The sequence below is a fragment of the Columba livia genome, chromosome 3 (genome assembly GCF_036013475.1).
Source record: "Columba livia isolate bColLiv1 breed racing homer chromosome 3, bColLiv1.pat.W.v2, whole genome shotgun sequence".
Taxonomy (NCBI): Eukaryota; Metazoa; Chordata; class Aves; order Columbiformes; family Columbidae; genus Columba; species Columba livia.
Genome location: NC_088604.1, coordinates 119,626,880 through 119,650,620, shown reverse-complemented (window position 1 = coordinate 119,650,620; position 23,741 = coordinate 119,626,880). Strand labels below are relative to the sequence as shown.

Sequence of the window (23,741 nt, the reverse complement as noted above, 5' to 3'; positions counted from 1 at the left end):
CTCCTGACACTCATCCTTTATATATTGATCACCATGATTGAGTCACCCCTCACTCAGTCTCCTCTTCTCCAAGCTCCAGAACCTCAGCTCCCTCAGCCTTTCCTCACACGGGAGATGCTCCACTCTCTTCAGCATCTTGGTGGCTGCGCTGGACTCTCTCCAGCAGTTCCCTATCCTGCTGGAACTGAGGGCCCAGAACTGGACACAATATTACAGGTGTGGTGTCCCCAGGGCAGAGCAGAGGGGCAGGAGAACCTCTCTCGGCCTACCGACCACCCCCTTCTAACCCACCCCAGGAAAACTTAAGAAAAAAAAGAAAACAACAGAACAACACGAAAACCCAAAACCAACCAAACAAAAAAATCCTCTTCACTTGCAAAGTGCGCCTTTAGAAGAGAGTGAGCAAAGGCGGCTGGGGGGTCAGGTTCGCCATTAAAACTTCTGCGTTTCCCTCTGAGGCGAATGTCGCTGCGCGAGCGGGCGGTGGAGGCGGGAAACCGCACGCGCTCTTCCCGCTCCCCGCCGCGCGGAGGGGAACCGGGCGGCTCAGGGACTCCCGTCCCGCCCGGCCGGCCCCGCTCCCCGCCCCGCTCCCCGTTCCCCGCCCCGGGGCTTCCCGCGGGAGGAGACCAGCCCGCTTCCTTCTTCTGCTGCGGGCCGGCGCTCGGCGGCTGGGCCCGGACTGCAGGAAATTCTCAGCCGGGAAGTTTGTAGCGGGGAGGCCGCGGGGGCCTTGCGGAGGTGGGTGCGGGAGCAGCGGGCGGTGGGGCCGACTCCGTCCCCGGGATCTGACTCCGTCCCGCCGGCCGTTGGAGGGGAGGCCGCGGTGAGGGAGCCGGCCCGCCTGCTGCTCCGCTGAAAGGCCCCGCGGGGATCGCCCGGGGAGGCCGCGGGGCGCTGGTTCCCCTGCTCGGTGCCAGCGGAGCGAAGAACATCGAGGGGTGTTTTGTTTCTTCTGACAAAAGTTAACTTTTTTCTTTCGTTTTCTCCCCTCCCTTCAAGGTACGATGCCGCCTAAGGATAGAGGCAGGTACAAGCTGCCGGTTCCTCTCCCAAAAGACATGATCCTGAAAGACACGGAAGGAAAAGTCTGGAGGCTGGGCAGTCAGATCGGCCAGGGAGGATTTGGCCTCATTTATTTAGGTAAAATACTGGTGGTGATTAGAAGGGGGCTGTGTACATTTCTTTGGAACTTTCCGCCATGAATAAGAATGAGTTTTAAAAGTTACTGTTGTTTACGTGCTGGTGTTCATCTGTGTTGACTTGTGGTTTTCTGATGCTTATAGCACCCCGTTGTTGATAGTGCAGCGTGTTGTCCGTGGGCTGCCTAGCCCGGTTTGCTGGCTTCTAGTGTGCTTTTCCATGGAGCTTTTGTGGGGTAGGCAGGGTGCTGCTGTCAGGCTGCCGACGAGCACTGCCAGCTGATGCTCTTCAAAGTAATGGTGATGCTTTCATGAGCTGCCACTTTGGATTTACGCCAGTCGAGTGCTCTGGAGTGCTCTGGGTTTCCTGTTACTGGAAATGTGATTTTCTGGCCAGGACTAAATCAGTTTTCATCCAAGAAGCATAACAGCAACAATAGTTTGCTGGTGTTTAGTCCATCTCTTTATCTCTGATGTGTGATTTTATTATGAAAAGTATACCTTTCAGTAGGTTTTTTGGGGGCTTAATCTTACAAAAACGTTCAGCTGTCTCTGAGAGTCAAGGGGAGTGAAGTAGATGTCAAAGCTTGAGAGTAAGATACTGGTGCTCAGTGCTGAGAGGCACCTTCTTTCTCTGTTCTGTTCAGACTAGTTTTTAGTGTGTATACAGTGAGATGTAAACTTTCAGAGAGAAGCTAATCCAGAAAGAGCTGAAGAGAGGTGAGTGAGACAGGAGAGTGCAGACAAGTTCGACTGCCTGCCAGATATGAACAGCACAGCCCTTTTATGAAATTAAAGGTTAACTTTGCCAGCTATATCTTTTAATAAGTATTTTTACTGTAGTGGTGTAAAGATTTTGATGTGCGTTGTTATAGCTTAATTTCCCATTAAGGGTACTCCATACTCCATTAATCTATAACAACATTCTTGAGAAATTTTACAGTATCTCTGCAAAATATATTTACAAGGGCTGCATGCCAGCAAAGTTTTTGTTCAGTGAATCAAAGCTGCTGAATGCCATTTACTGACCATGAGCCCTAGGATGCAAATAGTTTCTTCAGGTGTAGGGCTTCTAAACTTCTAATTATATACTTGAAAGTAACCGCTACCTACAAGTTCTGTCCTGCCTCACAAATGTTTTCCCTGGTTTTGTTCTTCTTCTTTCCCATCTGTGCCATTTTATCTGTTTCTTTGTTGATTTGTTCCTTCCCTTGGATTCCTTTGTGTTTTTCCCTTGACCAGAGCAAACCCAGCAGCAGAAGGCTCACAAATGCCGATTCCTCACAGTACTGAAGAGGAGACCTTCCTCTGCTGCCAGAGTAATAGAAGCCATCTAGAGATGTTCATTCAAGAATTGCTTTTGTTGTAGTGAGAGCAATATGGATCATAAGTGAGAATTAACTATGCTGTTGTATGTTAAAAGTCTTATTTTATTTTTGTCACTGGTACTAATTTGTTGTGAGACACTTCAGAGCTGTTATCCCTTGGTAAGAAGGAACAGAATAGAGCAGCTGAGGAAGAATGTGACATATTGGTGGTCTCACAACTAGCTTGTAGCCCTCTGGAGAACAGTGGCAGTACACTGGAAAATTAAGCAAGAGTTGAGGAGGGTGCTACTGAGAGCCTCACATTATCTCATTTATCTTCCTGATCACAGTCAGTAATTAACATCAGTCTTTATATAAATCATTCTCTAGTCCTGTTGCAAGCACTCTATTAATGCACAATTTGGACTGAAAATTTAAACACAGAAAGGTCACGCAATGGTTTGTTAAAATTCCACCGTCACAGTGAAATCTGCTGTACGCAGCACTATCTGTTTGCAGGCTTCTTTCTCATGGAACTGATGGTTTTGCAAATTATTTAGGTTTTATATTATATGTATACATGCTTGTTAGATAGTCTTTTAAAATAGAACTTATTACATTGTAAATGTATTGTGTGTGTGTATTGTAATGCAACTTTGTAAGTTTTAGGTTTTGAAATGATGTTTTGTGTCTGGCTTTGCAGCAGGTGTTTAGATGTTGCTGTTTGACTGCTATTTTTGCATGTGTTGTTACAATATGGAAAGCTCAGGAAAGTCCGTATTGATAAAGTCACAGTCGAATTCTGCCCTGCTTGGAGATCTCTCACCAGTATAACCAGCCCACTATCCTTTCCTTTTTTCTTCCCCCACCCCATATTCCAAGAAGAGGAAAATAATGTGTTTGTGGCCTTTTCTGTCTCTGTCATTGATATTCTGAGGCCTGATGTTCTAGGAATCAGGCTGAGGTATGAGAAAAAGGTTGTTTCTATTTCAGAAAGAGTAATTTCCATGGCTGTGAGCAGGGGTGTACATGTGTCAGGGAAGTGAAGCATTGATGGGAGCACATTCTGTCGTTGTCATACTGTTCATTCCTTGGTTTGCGTTTGGAAACCAGCTTTAGCAATTGATTCTATAGAAATTAAGTACTTCAGCAGTTGCTTAAATTAACTTCACTGAAAATATTTACTGTAGTATGGCAAATGAATTAAAAATGCAGTAAAAGTGATACCTAAAGTATATGTTCAGCATGATTTTTATAAACTCAATGGAAAGAATATTAATAGCAAAAACTTGTAAGTAATAGCACTAGCAGGTAGCTGTCTGGTTAGGGTTGGATTTCTCTTAACCTTCACATTTTAAAATGCATTTTGGCAAAGGTTTCATTGTACCTGCAGATGTGAACCTCAGTGTGGAAATAAATTCACTGACAGACAAACACCACTTGAGGAAAGAATTTTTTTATCTAGTCGCTAGTATTAAACTATACAAATACACATACAGAGAGTAGATAACCCATTTTTTTCACCCTGTCTGTGGGCAAAGTAAATCATAGATTTAGCCGAATTTTACTACTTGGTGATTACATAGGGCTGACCACATGGTACAGGATCAGTCTGCTCCATCTCTTAAAGGTGCCTCTTTTCTTTTTACTTTCTTTTTCTTTTTTTACACAAGTGAGCAGGTTGTGTGTGTGTTTGGTTGTTTGTTTTCTCTTCAGTGGAGGATGCATTTCTGAGCAGTATTATATAGTAACAGGAGGAGCTTTGGAGGAACGATAGGGCACCTGTTGCCTGATGGAAGGCACTCCCTTCAGTTGTCTTTGGCACCTGTGCCATACTGCAACTGGCATTTTATCTTCTGAGTGGGCACCATGTCAGACGAGCAGATGGGCTGCAGCAGAATCTTGCCAGAAAACAGTTTGTGCATCAAGTTTTAAATATTGGAGGCTTGGACTCCCATCTGAGAGGGCTGTAAGAGCAGACCATACCAAGCTTTTCTGCCTGGGGTTAAAGAATGTGTCATACCTATTCCAGCTTAGAGTAATTAACTTTGAAAGTCAAACAATGGCTTCTATTGCTGTGGAATACAAAACTTTGGCTTGGGTGAATCAAGATCAAGGCTTCGTAGAAAGGTGAGTGAGAAAGGTAGTAAAATTTCTTACCAGTGCTGAATGTTCTTAACTTGGAGATATTTGCAGTTAACTGCAAAACAGTTTAGCAGCTAAGCAAAATTTTCTACCAAAACCAGTTTAGTTAGGTCTTGTGGAAGATGGTTTCACAAGCATGGTACAGAGGGCTATGTATATGTAATTTGTATAATGAAACTCAACATTCTTAAAGCTACCTAGAACAATAATCTAAAAAAACCCCATTCATAAACCTTGCTCAGGCAAGTCTGTTCAGGAAATGATGATGTGTATTTAAAGTAACAGTAGGAGCAGAGAAACAGATCTTCATTAGGTGACATTACAAATGGACTGTACACACCCTTCAAACACTGAATGCTTCAGTTCTTGGGAAGTATTGGATGTCACAAAGGCGTCTGGGGGGCAGCAATGTGCTTTGTTCGCCTTTAAATATTTGCCTTAGTACACTCCATATGTAGGAAATATTTGAAGTTGTGTGTTAAATCACAGATGCTACTTTTAATTGATTTGTGTACATTTTGTTTTTAGTAACTGTATTACTACAACTTAGATTGTTCTTTATTGTTAGATGCTCTCAGCAGTACTCCCCTGTCTTTGTTAGCTGACGAATTTAACAGCCCTTGGCTTGACTTAAGCAGGGTCAGAAGTTTGCCAGCTTTTTTTATAGGTAGCCTGTGACTTTGAAGTGTGGCATTTTTGAGGTTAGTTTTTAAAACTAAGCTGACAATACCATTCCTCAGGATTAGTTAACCAATGAAACAAAGCAAAAATTAAATGCTAGCAACCCAAGAACTTCTGAAAATTGTTTTATTCATGTTTCCCAAACAAACATCGTCAAAATATCCAGCAGTGGCAAAGACACCAGCTGCGGACAGGAGCAGGGATGTTTTTCCAAACTGCCAAATCAATGCTGTTTTCTTTTCCACTGTGTAAACTTTGTCAACAAAACTGGTTCTGTGAGAGCCATTGAAAATATTTCGCCATATTCCAAATGTGACTGCCACAAATTAACTGCTAAAACTACAACAAGCACGTTTGAACTGGCAAATAGAGCTGGCACGTTGCTTTGTCAGACTGCATGCAATTGTGCTGTGTGGTTGTAGGAAATCGCAGATCATCCAGAAACACTCTTTTGTTACCATGTCTTATTAACATTTAGAAAGCTACATTAATTAAGGTTGTGGCACTCAGCAACAAAACGGATGAAATTCTCGATTAAAGTGGATGATAAGACCATAACTGCTGTGCCTGGGTCAAACTAGGGAATTCTAGACATGGGTTAATTTGAGGTAAGTTATTTGCTGTGTTGTGTAGGCATAACAGTTGGAAATTATGGCAAAGAATGTGAATCCTTCTGCACTGCTTTATTTTAGAGTGCATTTTACATTTGTATGCTTTTCACTGGCATGGTAGCTGCAACGGTGGGATGAAGGGAAAATAGAGCTTTGCCCTTTGCCAGTGTTTTGTCGCATGCAAGAACGAGTCTCACAAAAACAGCCACAGCCCCCTACACAGCTTCGTCTTGCACCAGTGTTCCCAGTTAACAATTATGCAGACAATGGTTTCAATTGTGTGCGTACGTAAACACACCTCCCCCCAAATGTAAGGAGATTGTGCATCTCTAGTTGATAAAAGCACCATGAACTGTAAACTGGGAACTCTCACACTTGTTATGCTATTTTAAGATATCCTTTGCACACATAATTTCACCATATAGTGCTCCTGGTACTCTGTGTGTGTACTTATGTGCCATCAGAGACCTCCTGCCTATCAGCATTGCTCTCCTGCAGGGTGTCTGCTTACTGTCCTGCAGTCTAGCATTTAACTGATTGTAATATTATAAATAGCCATGTGCTACCACACAGAACGAGGCTAGCACATGGCTAATTACGAGTATACAGTAATTAACTATGAGCTAAACTCGCAGGAGAGTATGTGGTGGTGGTCTATGAGGTATGTAATCAGACTGTTTGTTAAACCTTGGGAGCCTTTCCAGTCTGTTAAGTAACTATACATAGTAATGAGACAATTTTTAAAAAACAATTTATGTATGTTTATGGACAAAAAATAGTCTGTCTTATTTCTGAGCAGTGGCTAAAGTATTGCTGCTTGATATATGAATGGTTAATTAAAATGATGTTACAAAAGATACGCATACAACTCCTGCCTATCTGTGTGTATGCAGTTAATTGTGTAAGAAGTTTAGAGTGTTATTCATTGTGAATATTATGCCTTGTTTCATATATGTGCAGTAAAAATAATAATACTGTTTCTCCTTTTGTAGATTTGAATGCCGTGTACCCATTTTATGGAGCATCTGTTCCTGTGTCTTGTTGAGCTTTGTTTGACTTTTCTCCCTTTTCACACTGTAATGATTGCCAGTTAGTTTTGGTTTTATTTTTCTTCATGATATTCTTTCAGTGTGACTCCAAAAAGCATCCACGCTGGCGTAGCTAAGAACCGTGGGGGTTAGACCCTTTTGCTGGGCTACCTCCCGTTAATTGCTCTTCTTCATTACCCTGACAGCTGTTACTGTCTGTTCCAGATTACCATGAACGAGGCCTCTCTTTATAAAATGTCAAGATGTCTACAGGGAAGTTAGATCAGACTCTTTCAAATACATTTAAATTTGGTACTTTTCTATACCTACCAAACCTCTATTAAGTAACTTGGTATTAAAAGACATTTTCTTATACATAGGTTCTTTCCTGATCTGTGTCAGCAAGGGAGCACATCTAACTCTGTTTGCGTAATGTGATGTTGTTGAATGTAACAAAACACATGGCATGTGTTCCTTTAAGCTAATGTCTTCAGCTATTAACACACAGCCTACATGTGGCAGAGAAAGATAAAGACTTAAGCACCTGTGCCTTAATTCCCAATTCCATACAATAATATGGTAAGAACAAAGTTTACCAAAACTTCCTTCCTGCTTGCATGATAGTTTTAAAGTGCATTCTGAATGTGACTGCTACTCATTTGAGTCTATGGATAGGTCACACCTTCCAGAGCTACTGTTTCAGGATATGTTCATTTTATCTTAATGTGTTATTAGCACAGAAGAATTCCCATGGGGAAGTGTCAAGCAGAATGCAGTGGGGAGCCTGCGGGTGTTTGGGGTGTGTATGCTGCCAAATTCAACCCAGATGCTGAATAGAATTGAAGGAAGATGGCAGCTGAAGGAGTCTGTTATAAAATATTTTTGTTCCCTGACCATCAAAAAATGTAAGCTTGGTTGGTTTGAGTAGATGTAAGTTTACTTGATTTTTATTATGCGGATAAAAGTAGTCTATTTTTGTGTGTGCTCATAGTTGAAGTGTTTCACACCTGGACTGTTGTTGGTATTTGATCATTATAAGAAGTTTGAAAGGGACACTTATTTCCTTGGAACTGTATTCTTTTTAGTTTTTTTCAGTGATGATTCTAAAAGATGATTTAGTCTCATTAAATTTTAATCCCAGTATAGCTCCATGTAGCTTCAGTAGTATCAGAGAGAACTGATAGTTCTCTCAGGGTCAGAAGAAAATAGGATTGCATTGTCTGTGCAGAGAGGTTCTGTCTCCTGGGCTGTAATTGGCACATGTGGTCAATTATTGTTTTGAAATCTCTGCTTGCACTAAGAGGCAAAATCCCTCGTCTCCCCTTTAGGCAGGTGCTGGCTGTGCTACCCCTAGCTTAGGCCAGGGTCTAAAGAATGTTAGGACAGAAATCAAGGTTCCAGGGCCAAATTAATTTGTAATAGAGGAAAGCAGACAATCCTGTCAAGGGCATAATGTAGGTTGTAACTTTTAAGTGGTGTCTTTGTCACGACAGTGGATTGACAGCAGCCACGTACAGAGGTTATCCAATTGACTGCAATGACTTAAACATCGTCCATTATAATGGAATGCCTCATTGTGGTGCAAACCTGCAGTGGGGACATCCTGCTTACTCCTTAATTAGCATTGAGAGAGAAAGTTCTGAAAATGTGCGTTAAAATAGTTTCTGGACTTGTTAATTAAAACTTCCGTGTGTGTGTTGTTTTCATTTTGTTTTTCTTTGAACTTGGCAAAATTCTGACCTTTAAAAACAGGAATTCAGACAAAATGTTGGGTATCTTCAGAGTTTATTTTTTTGGTCACCTTATACAACCTTAGCTTGGTCTTTGTTTGCAATTATATTTTGTTGCATACAGTTTGATCTCCATCTCTTTTTCTTTTTGCAGCCTCCCCCCAAACTCATATTCCCGTAGAAGATGATGCAGTGCATGTAATTAAAGTGGTAATGTGCAGATCTCATTTCTGAATTGTTAACTTCTATGCAGTTCTTTCTCTTAATTATCTATCCTTATTTTCACCATTGGGTCTGTATTTCATGCTTGTGACTTTTGGATTTTTTTCCCCTGTTTTTTGGGTTTTTTTTTTTGTTACTTAATCTACTTTCTCTGCTTGGGGATGTATTTGGCATTTCCCTGACACGTAGTATTTCTTTGACTTGATTCTTTCCTTTCCTTGATTACTGCCCTCAACAGTTTCATAAGCAAAGTCAGACTCTGAACTTAAACACACCTGATCTACAATATTACGGAAAATAGTGTCTTAAATAATTCCTGAAAGAATCTGTGTTGTTTCTGCAAAGGCGTTGCCAAACAACTTTTCTTCTTAGCTACTTATTAAAATTACATTTCACATGGTATGGTATATGGGAGGTGGGAAAAAGGGGGGTTCATCCTCTTTGAATTTCTCATACACTTTTCATTAGAAACCGTTGTCTTTCTAATGCATTTTTTGGTACTAAATTTGTTTCTTTCTCAACAGGAATATCTTGAAAATGGCCCCTTATTTTCTGAACTGAAATTTTACCAGCGGGCTGCAAAACTAGAGCATAGTAAGTAACATATCAGTTTGATTCAGGAGGATTTAAAGAAAAATTTGGGTTTGACTACATCTAATAAAAACTGTTGCTTTAGAGCTTGATAGCAAACTCATTCCATATACACTGAACTAATGCTAGTTGACGCTATAATTTTAAGTGGCTATAGGTTTCTTTACTTGAACGTCTTCATGGTCTTTTCTGATCAGAAGGGACAACAGAAGCACATCAAATTTATTGTGTGCACACTGCGGAGTGCACAACAATGAATGGCCTCCAGAGAGAGGCCAGCCTTAGAACACAGGTACTACATGGACTAATTGGTGACCGTATTTCTGCTAATAACTCTTTCTATGTGCAGAGCTAAGAGTGTGTGTAATCTTCACAGGATTTAGTAATAATCAAGGCACTTGGTTCTACAGACACTTAAGCATGGATGTGATTTCTTTTTCATGAGAACTGTCCTAAAGACTTTAGATGACTTAGTTTGCTGGTAGACATAAACACTTGTGATAGCTTGAAGCGTTCTGTATTGAATAAAGTAGAGCTTCTAAATGAATTATTTCTTCAGCTATTGATAATTGCTTATCTGCCTTCTAGGAGAACAAAGTACCACATTGCTAGAACAGAAAACCTGCTTCTTGTTTTGCAGAATGTAGAGAATTTCAGAGTAAAGTTATGGTCTGAATTGTTTCCTACACAAACTGGCAAATAAGTCATATTTGTTTAATTTGAAGTCTTGGCTTGATAGCGAACACAAAACCAGCAAAAAGAACCCCACAGCCCACTTGAAATGCTCTAGCTACCTTTAACCCAATGTTATCTTTTTGTTATTATTACAGTAAGAAAATGGATGAATCTCAAAAAAATAAGATGTTTAGGAATTCCAGTGTTTTGGGGATCAGGCTTGGCTGAGTACAAGGGAAAAAGGTAACGTGGTGGATGAATTGTAATTAAGCCTCAAATTGACTGAAGTCCTTTCAATCTGATGCAAACTTGCAGTCTTGTCTTAAAGGATTCCTCTCTTTATTTCCTGTTAGCTATAGATTCATGGTCATGGAGAGACTGGGGGAAGACCTTCAAAGAATCTGCGAAGACTGCGGAGGCAGATTTAAGAAGGAGACTGTTCTGCAACTTGGGGCACGAATAGTATGTACAGAGTGAGAGGAAACTGCTATGTCTCAAACTTGCTGAGTTCAACTAGAAAATTGTCTTTCTAATGTAGTTCCTTTAGATAGATCTTGAGTTTAGAATTAAACGTGTAAATGCTATGTATTTTCTGACTTTTCATCCTTTTAAAAATAAAAGCTGAAGAAACTCAAGAACCTCTGCAGACTAGAAGTTGGTGGGCTCAAACTAAATTTTTTTTCTAATAGGTTAAAAGACCATACACTTCAAAATGTGTGTCTAGACTGAGATGTGTAAGCCTATTCTCATATGCTTTAACATGTATTGATTTTTTCTTTCGTGTCTGAAGGGTATTGTATTAGACATCCATATTTGTCAAAGTTCACAATTGCATGCCTGAATGCAAAATTTTCAGTGTGTTTGAACACACTGATTGTACAGACCAGGATTAGGCCAGCCTGCAAATATCGGTCTTGTTTTCAAATGTATGTAGACTGGCACACATTAACGGAAGATGGTATTTGTGCTCCTTTGGAATATCATTTGTATTGAGAAAGGCTGTTATTACTGAACAGAGCTGCATAGCAAGTGGAGTAGAGGCGGTGGTCATATGTTACAGGAAGAGGAACTCTGAGTAAAAATGACAAGTTTTCGCAGAAAGAGTGTCTTAGTGTCTTTTAACCTAAATCATTTAGGGTTTGTAGTCACATAACTGAGAAACTTGTAAAACTCTTTGGACTCTCCAAAAGCCAGGATTAGGTTGTCTTTTGTATGACTTGCTGAGTGCAAACATGTTTTTTAATAACAATTATGGCTACTGTATCTCAGGAAAGGAGCTGAAGAAGGATGATGATGCGGGGCAATGGAGACATGAAATTCAGGCCACATAATACCTGGCAGGATCAAATTATTATTCAATCAGCCCTAAAGGTTTATATGTTCTTTTTAAGAGCTTGGTGGTCTCACCATTTCCTCCAGTGTTTATAAAGTACTAGTTTCATTCTTGCTTTGTGACCTTAGAAGCTGATACTCACAGGTAGCTACCCAGGGATACCTCATGCAAATACATAGCTTGTTTATGATTTGCCACTGGCTCTGTGCCTGATGGGAACAGACCTTGGGGACAGACCAGGTGGTCCTTGTGCTCTACTCAAACCAGACAGCTCAGTCTGTATAGCCTTTGGTTTCACTGAATAAGTGAGAATTATTTGGTGGTAGGGTTAGGGGCAGAGTGAAGATGATAATGATGATGATGATGTTTTCTGTTCTACTCCTTTCTTAGTTGGATACTTTGGAATATATACATGAAAATGAGTATGTTCATGGTGACATTAAAGCAGCAAATCTACTTTTGGGCTACACCAATCCACATGAGGTAAGCATGTTTACTTACCTACACTGTTACTCTAATGTGTTTAAAACTGGTTAATAGTTTTAAGTTATTATTAAGTTTAAATATTCTGCATTAACTGTTCTTTTAATAAAACAAGTTTATGCAAGGACATACACATCCTCATGACAAATCTGAAAGGGGCTCTGTGGAGCTTAAGGTCTGAGAAAGCGGAATGGAACTACTTTGTTCCCTTTGTGCTCTGCTGACTGAGGTACTGGTATGGATGGTAAACTAATCAAGGTGGTAAATTAGAGGATCTAATTGCTGTTCTAGATTATGCCAGTTTAAGTATGTTAGTAGAGTTTAAGGATATGGTCCATTGTGTTTTCATTCTCAGGAAGTTCTAGCTTTCTAATACTGTCATGAATTGTGTTTCCATGCATTTAACTCTTATGTCGTGCTCGTTGTAGTGGATATAACAAGTAAGTAGGATTAAGGTTGCTTCTCTAGAACAGTCTAAAACTAAAGCTAGCTTTGAAATTGGAGTGTTTTGGTGAAATGTTTTGAAACAAATCTCTTGATCCTGTCATATTCTACATGCTCCTCTGATGTCTTCTTTTTTCTTCAGCTAGTAAAATTTAAGTATGCTTTTTTATTGGAAAAAAAAATAATTTAGGAAAAAAAAAGGACATCTCTGGCTTCACTTCAATGTAATTAGCTGTGAGCAATACTTCATCTTTTCTTTCAATTTTTGTTTTTCTGCTGCAGTGATAAGAAACAGATCTTGCAAAACAGCTCACTGCCATTAGAGATTAAACAGTTGAACTATGTCTGCTTGTTTTACAGGTTTCAAGTTAAATGATTGAGTCAAATTTAACTTTTCAGCATTCATGGCTGTTTAAAACAACCCTGTTCTTAGACAGTGGTAGCAGCCAGTACATAATCTCAGTTTATGGTGTTTACCAGCCTGCTGAATCCAAAGGAGGAGGCTATTTAGAGGCAAAACAATCTGCTATCCAAACACATTAACATAACTCAAATGGCTTTTTTTTTTGTCTTGGCTATTGTGTATTTTTATGACAGTGAGATATGCTGCTGTTTCTCACATTGAAATAAGTTTGGAAATGTCCATTTACAGTAATCATAAAATTTTAAGACATGTAGCTGACTTTGATCGGCTGCTTTTGAATTAGCCAGCTTGTGGGGTGATTTCCTGATTTGTTTCTCGTGTTGTCCACATGAAGGTTGTGCTATACTAGTATTTTGTTTTCGTATTCCATGACAAATTAAAAATAGGGTACTTATGAATTACTGGACAGAGGTTTTAGGTGGAAATATGACTTGTTATATTTAGTAAATAAATCAATAGACATTTTAGTTTAAGTAGCTCCTAGCTCGAAACATACGAAGTGTATGTTACTGCTGAAAGCTGTTGTGTAAGATTTTCAGTAAAATTTCTTTTCCATTGAATTTTTTCTATAAAATATTTTTAAAAATTCACATACTGATTCAGAAGAGCTAGCAGGAGAGAATTTCTAATATTTGTTTGCATTTGTAAGGTAGGAATTAAACTTTCATTTCTGTATGCTTAACAAAACTTAGAGCTCTTCAGGTATTATTCAGATAAGCTTCCCAGTCATGGGGCCCAGAAATTCTGCAAGTGCCCACAGTCTGCTGATTTGCTGGAGCCGTGATGACTATACCGCACCAGCCTACAGCCATGTAGACAGTGATGATAATTTCTAAAAGTATTTTAAGGTAGTGTGTACTGTACTTCAGCTTGTGCATCAGGGGCATAATGGGACTGTTTCGGGTCAAACAAAAATATATCTTCCGGACACAGCTTGCACAATATCTTGAAACACGTATGCTCTGTGGCTTGTGGGGCATAAAAAGAAGGAATAATCTCACCAACACCAAAGCTAAAACTTTCAAATTGGCAGACGTAGATATGCCACTAAGTGAATATCCTTCCCCTGGTGCTGTTGACTCTGATGTGCTGTCTGCCCCCGTACTTCAGTAAATGTTCGTTACCTGGGTTAGGGGCAGTACTAGACAACATTCTCTCACAGATTCAGGTACATGAGTGCTTGCAAAGAGGATTTTGCATTTGTCATGGCCTGGCTGTTTGCATGTGCTATTAATTTACATGTAATTTTGCCATGAAAGTTGCTTCTTCCTATTCCAAACATGTCCAGATCCTAAGTAAGACTTCACGATGTTACAACAGCCTTTTCTACAAATTAAGCTGTCTTTATAACATGCTGGTGAGTTGAATCATAAAATCACAAAATAGTTTGGGTTGGAAGGGATCTTCAAAACCCATCCAGTCCAATCCCCCTGCCATGAGCAGGGACATCTTTACCCAGCTCAGGCTGCTCAGAGTCTTGTCCAGCCTGGCCTGGGATGTCTCCAGGGATGGGGCGTCCACCACCTCTCTGGGCAACCAGGGCCAGTCATTTACTACACTTATTGTAAAAAATGGCTTCCTCATGTCTAGCCTGAAAAAGGATTTTTAAGGGGGCACCCGGATTTGAACCGGGGACCTCTTGATCTGCAGTCAAATGCTCTACCACTGAGCTATACCCCCACATGTTTGTAATAAATGTCATATGTATTTACCAAAACTGTGTTTTGGGAAGCTCTGCGGAGTATTACTGCTGACTAAATATGACAACAATGTGGAATCTCCTGTCCTGTAGCCTCCAAGGTGTTGTCGGAAATGCTGTGTTTTAATTTGGCAGTCTTGTACTAACCTTGGACACTTCAGATAAAACCTCAGACACTGTTAGTGCTGCCAAATGCCTGTGAAGTGTTTTGTCCAGCCTTCTATCTCTGCTGAAATGGTGGAAATCTGGAGTGTCTTGGTCTCGGTTTTTAAAAACAGTGCAACTGAGAGGTGAAGTAATCAACCTCATCTCAAAATAGGGAGTGAGAGCATCTAGCCAGTGGCAAACTCGAATTCAGGCATACAAGCTGAGAAACCTGGAGTTCCAGTGGGAGTTGGCATAACAAAGCTGTCTGACCTAACAATTTCTGTGGTGAGGTTTTGGTCAGAATTTTATGCCAGTGCGTTCTCGCTCTTTAGGGTCTAGGATTTTAAGAGAAAACAGATTTGAAGTATTCTTTAATTCTAGAAATCTGTTTTTAAAGGAAACCCAGAACTAATATCTTAAAAATAATATATATATTCAGAATATATTTCCATATTCCGTTTTGGTGAAGAGACATATATCTCTTAAAACAATCATATGTACCTTTATACTCATCTTGGCGCTTTTTTTGTCATGTAGTGGCTGTTCATGTGAACTTTTATGTGCGAATTTGTCACGGACTTCCTGCAGTTCCAAAAGACATCATTTTTCTGTCAGACTTTCTGCTGCTTCTCTCTCTACTGTAAATTAACCTGGTACGTTTACACCACAGCCAATAAATATCATAGTCCCTTTTTTGAAAGAACATGTGAAATCCATACTGCTATCTCCTACCTTCTGTGGCAAGGCTGAGAAACAAATAAAGTAAAGGTCCTGTCACTCTGTGACCTCCAAATGATGTTTAGAAATGGTTAGAAGATCAGAATCAAGTGACCTCAAAGAGCAGCTTGCTGCAGATCTATTCAGTAGAAGGGAGCGAGGCCATTCAGTGAGTTACAGGTCAAAAGATCAATTCTCTAGTCGATATGTTTCTGAACATGGACCCAGCACGATGGCAGAACAAGAGTGATGTACTGAGGGAAGTGCGCAGCCCGCGGATCTTGGAGAGGCCTGGAACAAAACTTGAAGTGATCAGACTTATTAATTACAGAACAAGTGAAGCACTGGCTCACTATTGTGGTGAGTTAAAGATAATTCGGTGCATAGTAGTACCTGTTTGTATCATGAAACAGAAAATGTGTTACTGATATGGGCTCTAAAAAAGAAATTCAAATCCGTTAAACTCGTTTAAAATATGATACTATTAAAATGGCCGAACGGTCTCCAGACAAAAGCTTAAAATAAGAGTTTTTAATAAATGAAATAATGTTTGGAATAATGCCTCTTCAAAATAATTACGGTGTAGTATTTTCTTTCCCCCTCACCCCCCATGGAATATATGGGCAGATTTATTTTAGTGTTGCAGACTCAAGTCCGCACCAGAAGTTGCCTATTTGGATTTCTAAGCTGTACATTTTAATTGCATTTGTACCTCAGTTCTGATTTTGATTTTAAGCATTTCTTAGGCAAGGCAGTTACAGAATAAAACTCTCAGACGTGATTATCATAGATAGCCCTAACCAAAAAGGAAAAAAGAATACAAAAATGTTTTGAAATCGTAAGTTTTAAGAGCAGCTTTCAGTGGAACAGCATAGAGGATACAGAGCTCACATATCAATCATATGGGGAAAACATGCATGAAAACAATTCCAACTTTAAGCTGTCTTTCATTGTGAGATGAATCATTTTGCTTCCTGCTCTTTAGTCCAGTATGACAGATTTGCTAAAGAGCAGGTGAGTTGAGAAAAATGAGAATCTTTTCTGTTCTCCTTTATGCGTTTTTAGGAAGGATACAGTATACGGAGGTACCATACAGAAACAGTTTTAAGTCATGGGTGCTGCCTGATCTGAGATGTCACTTCACAATTGGATGGCGTTATTTTTTTTCATGAGTCCTGCTGCTACATTAGGATAGAACTGTTTACACTGGTTTATTTTCTTTCTGTAGTGATGACCCAAGTATCTCAGAGTTCAATTGATTCCAGCGTTAGGGCTTGCCACTGACGAGTCACGTCATATTTGTTCCCCTCTCTCATTTGTTTAACCCGCTTTCCTCCTTCCTTGGCTTTTATTTTGTGAGAGATGCCATTTCTGTTGCAAACATGTGCTTCAGACTTCCTGGCCCAAGAGGGACTTCAGTCGACCTTTAGCCTTTTTGTCATGTATCCAACTGAAGTTGACAGCACTATGGCCATTAGCAACTAATCTCCCTCTTATTAGTAGGTATCTACTTAATTATTTACAGTGCATTACATAAGCCTATTAATGGAACCACTGGAAAGTGTACAAAGAAAATCACTGTATTGTTATCCTTTCAGCAATGGATCTCCTGCTATGTGTACTTCAAGATAAAGAGAATACCACAAGAATGCATAGTGCCAGGCTTGTAACTTCCCAGATCAGGGCGGTTATATATCATAACATATACAAATTGTAAGAATTTTATACGTTTAGCAGATATTTAGCACCTGAGGTATAAAGCACTGTGATGGAGTCATGCACAGAAAGGACAGGAGGACTGCAGAATCTACAGCTGGCTGCTTGTGCATATAAATAATTATTTGTGCCTGTGTGGCAGTTCGCTTGAATAAGATGGGCACGTTCATGTTTGCATGAAATTAAGTGTGAAGACTTCAGAAATCTGGCTCCTAATAACAAAATCTATTAATAACAGACCGTGCTAAGCACTGCTGAGCCTAGTGCAGGCTGGGATGTGTAAAAAAGAGAAACTCGAACAAAAATGAATTAAAATAAAGTGCGTAGGAAGGAGTTTACAGGGTAACACAGCTTAACCCAGCTGGGCCAGGTTTCTGTCACTTGTTGCACCTTCATCACCCATGTTACCATTTCTTGTTTCAAGTGTCTTGTTTATCTCACTCTGCATATGTTTTGTTCTCTTTTTGTTCTTATTTGTTTTGTTGTTCCTTTAAAAAAAACATGCAGATGAAAAATATTTATGATATTGAAACACATGCTAACACTGACTTGATTTTTCTCAATATTCTTTAGTACTCATAATCTTTTCCCCCTTCTTATATCCTTAAAAAACTCGCATCAACCTACAAATCTGTTAACTATCCCTACTCGCCATGTTCTCAGCAAATTTGGAAGGGCACGTTGTGTTACATTAACAAAAAGTGACAGCTAGCTATAAAGAACTATATATCTTTTTTAATGATGAAAGGGTTATAATGAGAACTGATAAAAAGAAATTAACGGTAATTTAAAATAACGTAGTCATTCTGATAATGGTTGTGGCAAGGTTGTAACGGTGCATTGCTGCTTTTGTACAAGCTGGAGGGGATTGATTTTTGGTGGTGGCCAAGAGCCTTTGCCATGTTTGTGGAAAAAATGTCATGTGAAAGTTGTGGAAGTGAAAAACGGCAGAGCTAGAAGGAAGCTGAACAGTGAGATTCGTGCCCAGCCCCTGGAGCAAACTGTGGTGCAATCATAGATGTTTCTGCAATTGCGTGTGAGTGGCTTTAAGAAGTGATTGCTGCTTGGTTTCCAGGTCTTGCCGCCGAAGTCAGGGTAACCTAAAGCTACTTCTCACCTTTAGAGGGGTTTTTCAGTGTAAATTTAAAAGTGCTCTGCTGATACTGCTACCAAGGGTACCTTAAACAAATCTGTGGTTTAAAAATGGATTAAGGGTACATAGCTACTGAGATTTCTCTGTAGGATAACCACTAACTTCTTTATGTAGTTCAAGCAAATTTCTGTGGCTACTTTCTAGATTCCTGGTTGTTAAGATAGTTTGAAAGACCACCAAAGCTGGGCTGCCATATGGGAATGTCTATCACATAAGCTAGCGTTCCCAGCCCAGACAGAACCAGAGGGCTGGCAGGGATGTTTGTCTTGCATTGTTTTTTTTTTTAACAGTTAAAAATCTCTTTTTAATAAAAGACATAGCATGGATTTTCAAAGGTTTAAATCTGCTCTGTATTTAATCTTATTCTATTTGGTCAACTGTATGTGTCAGAAATCTATAGTAAGCAAAATCCAAAATGTACCAGTTAGCCTGGGAAGAATACGCCTTCTAGCCTACTGTCTCCTTCCCAGCCCACAAAGGATGCAGAAGACTCGTAAAACTTGATATTAGGGTAGTTTTAAATTAATTCTCTCACACCAACTGTGGGCTCAATTAGGGCAGGTACCAGAGCATCAGGAATACGCTGGAGAACAAATGCAGGAGAAAATCAAATCGGTCAACCCAATGAAGCTTACGCCTTGTCCTAGATTTTTTAAACCTGCCTACGGTCTTTAATCTTGTATCACAGTTTGTATAGTCTGTCAGGTGAAAAACATCATTGGGAATCTTCAAAGCCTTCACCCTGCAGGAAGTGAGTGTGCATCCCAGCTTACACGCTCCAAATCAGCACAGATCCTGCAGCAGAAACAGTAAAACCAAGAGACCGGCCATCCCAGGATTTGAAGTTGCCTGGAGCACAAACAGGAATCAGTAGTTCAACAGAATGCGGTACAAAATAATGTGTTTAAGTGTTCTTGAGGGTTTTTTTGTTTGTTTTTCCTCTACCAGGAGTAACATAATTAAATTACAGTGAGTGACAGAAGAGTTTATTGTAGACTTTTAACGTATAAACTTTTTTTAGCTAAAGAGGAAACAAAGCTGAGGTTTGAATAAGAGAAGTTTTCCTTTATAATATAATAAGATTCAGTTGAAATGATCTCTGTATTCTATCAGATGGTTTAGCTTTTAAAAGCCCCAGCGATCAGTTCCATTGGCAATATAATACCAGTCTGGAGTATTTTTAATTTTTTTTTTTTAAAAGTGAAAATACCATACTTGGATAGTTATTAAAAAAAAAAAAAAGCAATTACCTAATGTGAGAACTGGTCAATGTGAGGAGCAAAGGCCAGGTGGGAGTGTGAAAATGAGAGTGAGAAAATAACCTATGGGATATTGTGGGGTGGACAGATTGTGATTAAATTCCAGCTGCTTTCAACAAGTTACTGCTTGTCAGCTGCGCTGCAATAATTGCCCGTGTGCATGTATTAAGTCTACCCCTGTTGGGGGGTAGAACATGTTAATCTGAACTGCATAGTGCGGACTTGTGCCCTTAATCTAAATTATGTGAGTGGCAGAATTGACGTGGATGCGGTTCTGCGTGCACGATGCCTATAGAGAAATAGAGGCGTAGGAGCCAGATGGCATGTTTGGGTTTGTCTTGACAGGGAGCAGAAGAACTGAAAGTAACATTCAGCTCTCCTGAGCTGTTCTGTTTTCAGCTCCAAATATCATAAAAGTGAGCAGGACTAAGTTTAAAGTCAGTTCATGCTTTCACAGTGAAGTCTCAACAATATACAAGCGCATCTCCTGGATACATCATTCAGAACTGAGAGGCTTCCTCCCTATGGTTATTAGGTGGCTATAGTAAAGCATCTTTGGAAAAATAAGAAACAAACTCACCTGTGCCGGGGTGGAAAGGTAAATGTGGCAGAATGCGTGAGCTTGCTGCAACATACACAGTGGGGACCCAGATGTTTTTTTCTTTTACGCTGATTTAACTCTATGGATTTGCTTCAGAGTAGCTTAGAGTGAAGTCTGTGCCTTTTTAAGATGTATTATGAATTCAGGAGCAATTTGGGGCAGGAGGGCTAGTTTATTTTGCTGTATCTTAACACTTTACGTGGTCACGGTCCCTGTCAGTGCTGGAGCCCTGTGGCCAGTCTGGCTGGGGGAAGCTGCTGTCTCTTGTTTCCTCTGGTTTTAAGTTGCACTGCTCTTATGAAATTGTACAGTCTCAGCTGATGGAAAATTTGAACAGAGATGTGTATGTGCCTGTCTAAGTAAAGTGAGGAAGGGATCCCATAAGCAACGTGAGGATACATAAAAGGCATATTGCAGTTCATGATGTCTCGATGCCCACCTGGAGAGGGGAGAGCTTAGGAGCAAAATAAAAAGACTGAAATTCTGCTCGACTCTGGAATAAGATAAGAATATAGTAGTGGAAGGATTTAAATGGGGAGGGCAGCTGTTATAGCCCCCAGTTGTACATATTTTATCCTGAGGCACCATTTGGTTTAATAAAATTTAGATCTAAGGCTGTCCTTAACCTATCCGTTTCTTAAGACTTAATTATAAAGGTTATACTTGCAAAGGACAAAAGCATTATTCATTTGTCTGTTCATGTCTTCCAGGTTTATCTTGCAGATTATGGACTTTCCTACAGATATTGTCCCAATGGGAACCACAAACAGTATCAGGAAAATCCTAGGAAGGGCCATAATGGGACAATAAAGTTTACCAGCCTAGATGCTCACAAGGGAGTAGGTAGGTTTCTTTTTTTTATTTCAGAGAAGTGATTACAGAATGAGTAATCAGGCTGTGTGAGCTGATGTATACAATAGGAGTAGTCCTGGGAATTGCTCAGGGTTGATCAGAGCCTTGTGTGGTGACTTCTTGTACCTGGGAATGCTTTTCCAGGGCTGCTGGGGGAAGGGGGCAGCACGATTCAAACCAAAAGGCTGCTGGACGTACGGTACTGGAAGGTGGACCAAGATGCCCCAAGAAGAACTTGCCATTCAACTTAATTAGTTCATGTTGGGAGTACTGGTTTGTGTTTGCTCTCCTCTGTAGAGGCAGAGGCAATATTTTCTAACGTTGTGTTGTCAAGGAAAAATGTTTTGAGGCTGCACTGTCCTTTAGGGAGAGCTGTGTCTGAGTGTCACCATCTGTGTTGTGAGAGGATATTTCAAGATGACATTCCTTCTGCCAGGAGAAAAACCTTTTTTGAAGCCATAAAGTGTTAACTTTTTGTAATTTTTTTCCAGTAGCCTTTCATATATCTTACTTATTTAAACTCACTTTGATGGTATTGGAAACACATTTGCAGGTAAATTACATACATAGTCCTTTTATTGGATATTGATTGTACTGCCTTGCATTCCAAGGCAGACTTAATTCAACAATTCCCTAATTAGTTAAAGTCATAACCTATGTCTTGTATTCATTTACCATTAATTAAACCTTAGCTGTTTATTACACTGCAGTCCAAATCCAATAGCAGACCCATAGAGCCATGGAAAAGGGAATGGGAGGTCAATATCGAAAATATATGGTGCAAAGTCCCACTGATGGCTGCATTGTTCGCAATCAATATGGTCAATGCAACACAACTTTCTTAGTTGCTATGTCAGCAAGACAAAAAGTCAATTCTAATGTTATGCTAGGTAAAAAAATGGTGATTATTGAAAAACTTTGACTCTTGCTACAAACCACTGTTTTTGTTAACTTTCCTTTCCCCTGTCCTCCCCATCAGCCCCAAAATCTTCTAAAACAGAAGGAATGGTTTTCTGCTGCCAGCTTTGTTCGGATCATAGTGTCACAAGTGAAAACCGTCGTAGAAATTTGTGCTTGTTAATAGCTGCTGAACTGTTACCTTAAACTAATACTTTCTAACGAGTTTTAGTTGGCACAAACAACTGTATATTATTGCTTTTTCTATTAAAAGGACCATTGACCATGTAATGTAGAGGGTCTTGATAATTTGCCGGCGCTGTTAAAACCTGAAATCGTTTAACTCTGGTCATTAGGAAAAATGAAATAAGACTGTCAAGTATTTGCTACTAAGACAATTGCACAATTTCACCTGCTAAAAAATACTTTGTGATGAAGAGGGCATCTGTTTCAGCCTCTTCTAGCCCTCCCAAGCATGCAGCGCATTTGCTGGAGATCTGACTCGGGCTGTTTTTCCTAGTAGCGTGAGCAATGTGGCTGTGTTCTGGTATTTGATGTGGATGCTGTTTGGAGAATAGATGGAAACTGGCGTAGGTGGGATTTGGCAGTTGGATAGTGGTAGCAGGTAGTTTGTCTAGTGGGCAGGTGTCTGTTGATGGGTGTGTGGTTGCAGGACAAATAATTCCTTTTATTTGAAGGAATAGAGAGATTTTACAGACGTGGGTGGTGAAGGGTGTGCACAGGCAAGTGTGACTTAAGTTGTTATCTTTTGCAATCTATGGGTTAGATGACCTTGTCAAGTAGCTAAAGCCGTGACGGAATTGGTGAAAAGCGGAGGACTCCAGAAAATGAAATATTCAGAAAGGCAGCTTGAGGGAGAGTATCCCCATCTTACACTTGAAAATGTAGTGCTTGTTAATAGCTACAAATGGAAGATGCGCAGATTTTTCTGATGCTCCTGCCAGAAAAGGCTGCGCAACATGATCTGGTATCTTGCGGAGAATCCGAACTCTTCATGTCAAATGACTCAGCTCTGGCCTTGGAACAGCCTGAAGCCACTAAGGTCAAATTACCAGACTCTCCCATTTGCAGCAGGTCTCTCAGCATCCCAGGGAAAATACGCATCTGCAGCAACTTCTGTTGGAGCTTGCACGGGTCCAGATGGCAGAACACAGCAACTGGTTTCCCTCATCTCATCCCTTGTGTGAGCTTTAGAATTGCGAAGGTGTTTCAGGATACTAAAAGACTTCCACCAGCTGGGGCAAAGGGCTTCTTTGCTCAACAATCTCCTGTACTCCCAACTCGGGATTGAGTCTCGGTGCAGTTTCACGCACCAAGCGAGGTGGGTGCTCTTCTGTTTGTAGCTGCTGAACTGTTACCTTAGTCTGCTTCACTGTTGGCAAACTGAAGCTACATAAACGGCCTTCATTCTGGTGTTACCCAATTTATCAGAGTGGAGCATTTTTTTATTTCAATGCTCTTGGAATAGAGTTCTAATTTTTAAATGTTATTTTATATAAATGAGATCCTTTCCAGAGGGCATTTCCTGAATGTACCTAGCAACATGAATATCTCAAACCTCAAAACCCCTGAATAGTACCAGTTGCTGTATTGAGCTAGACAAATGAGAACATTTTGACTTGCTCATAAAGTAGCTACCTGAACATATAGAGCAATTTGAGGTACATGCTGAAATGTAAAACCAAATTATTAATTTGTTGCTTTCAAAAGTTTCTCTTGGCAATGCTTGAAGCTGATCACCTCCTTGCATAACACCAATCAAATGCAACCACTTCCCCCTAATTTAAATCAACACTGGTGTTCCCTAGTCGAATGGACAGTTTAACCCAGTTGCATGATGACTTACTCCCTTTAGTTTTGTGC

The 23,741-nt window shown here is 40.1% G+C and overlaps 1 protein-coding gene and 1 non-coding gene across 2 annotated transcripts in view; one reads left to right on the top strand and one right to left on the bottom strand.

The window, feature by feature from the left end:
- Nucleotides 1–562: 562 nt before the first annotated feature.
- VRK2 (VRK serine/threonine kinase 2) overlaps nucleotides 563–23,741 on the top strand; it is a 40,436-nt gene continuing 17,257 nt past the window's right edge. The window contains exons 1-8 of the mRNA XM_065059370.1: nucleotides 563–741; nucleotides 1,003–1,143; nucleotides 8,799–8,854; nucleotides 9,391–9,460; nucleotides 10,288–10,375; nucleotides 10,486–10,594; nucleotides 11,856–11,948; nucleotides 20,819–20,951. Coding sequence (XP_064915442.1) covers nucleotides 1,008–1,143; nucleotides 8,799–8,854; nucleotides 9,391–9,460; nucleotides 10,288–10,375; nucleotides 10,486–10,594; nucleotides 11,856–11,948; nucleotides 20,819–20,951 — 685 coding nt within the window. The 5' untranslated portion in view covers nucleotides 563–741; nucleotides 1,003–1,007. The remainder of the gene's footprint in view (nucleotides 742–1,002; nucleotides 1,144–8,798; nucleotides 8,855–9,390; nucleotides 9,461–10,287; nucleotides 10,376–10,485; nucleotides 10,595–11,855; nucleotides 11,949–20,818; nucleotides 20,952–23,741) is intronic.
- On the bottom strand, nucleotides 14,425–14,496 carry TRNAC-GCA (transfer RNA cysteine (anticodon GCA)). Its single transcript has one exon. It is a non-coding gene; the product is annotated as a tRNA-Cys (tRNA).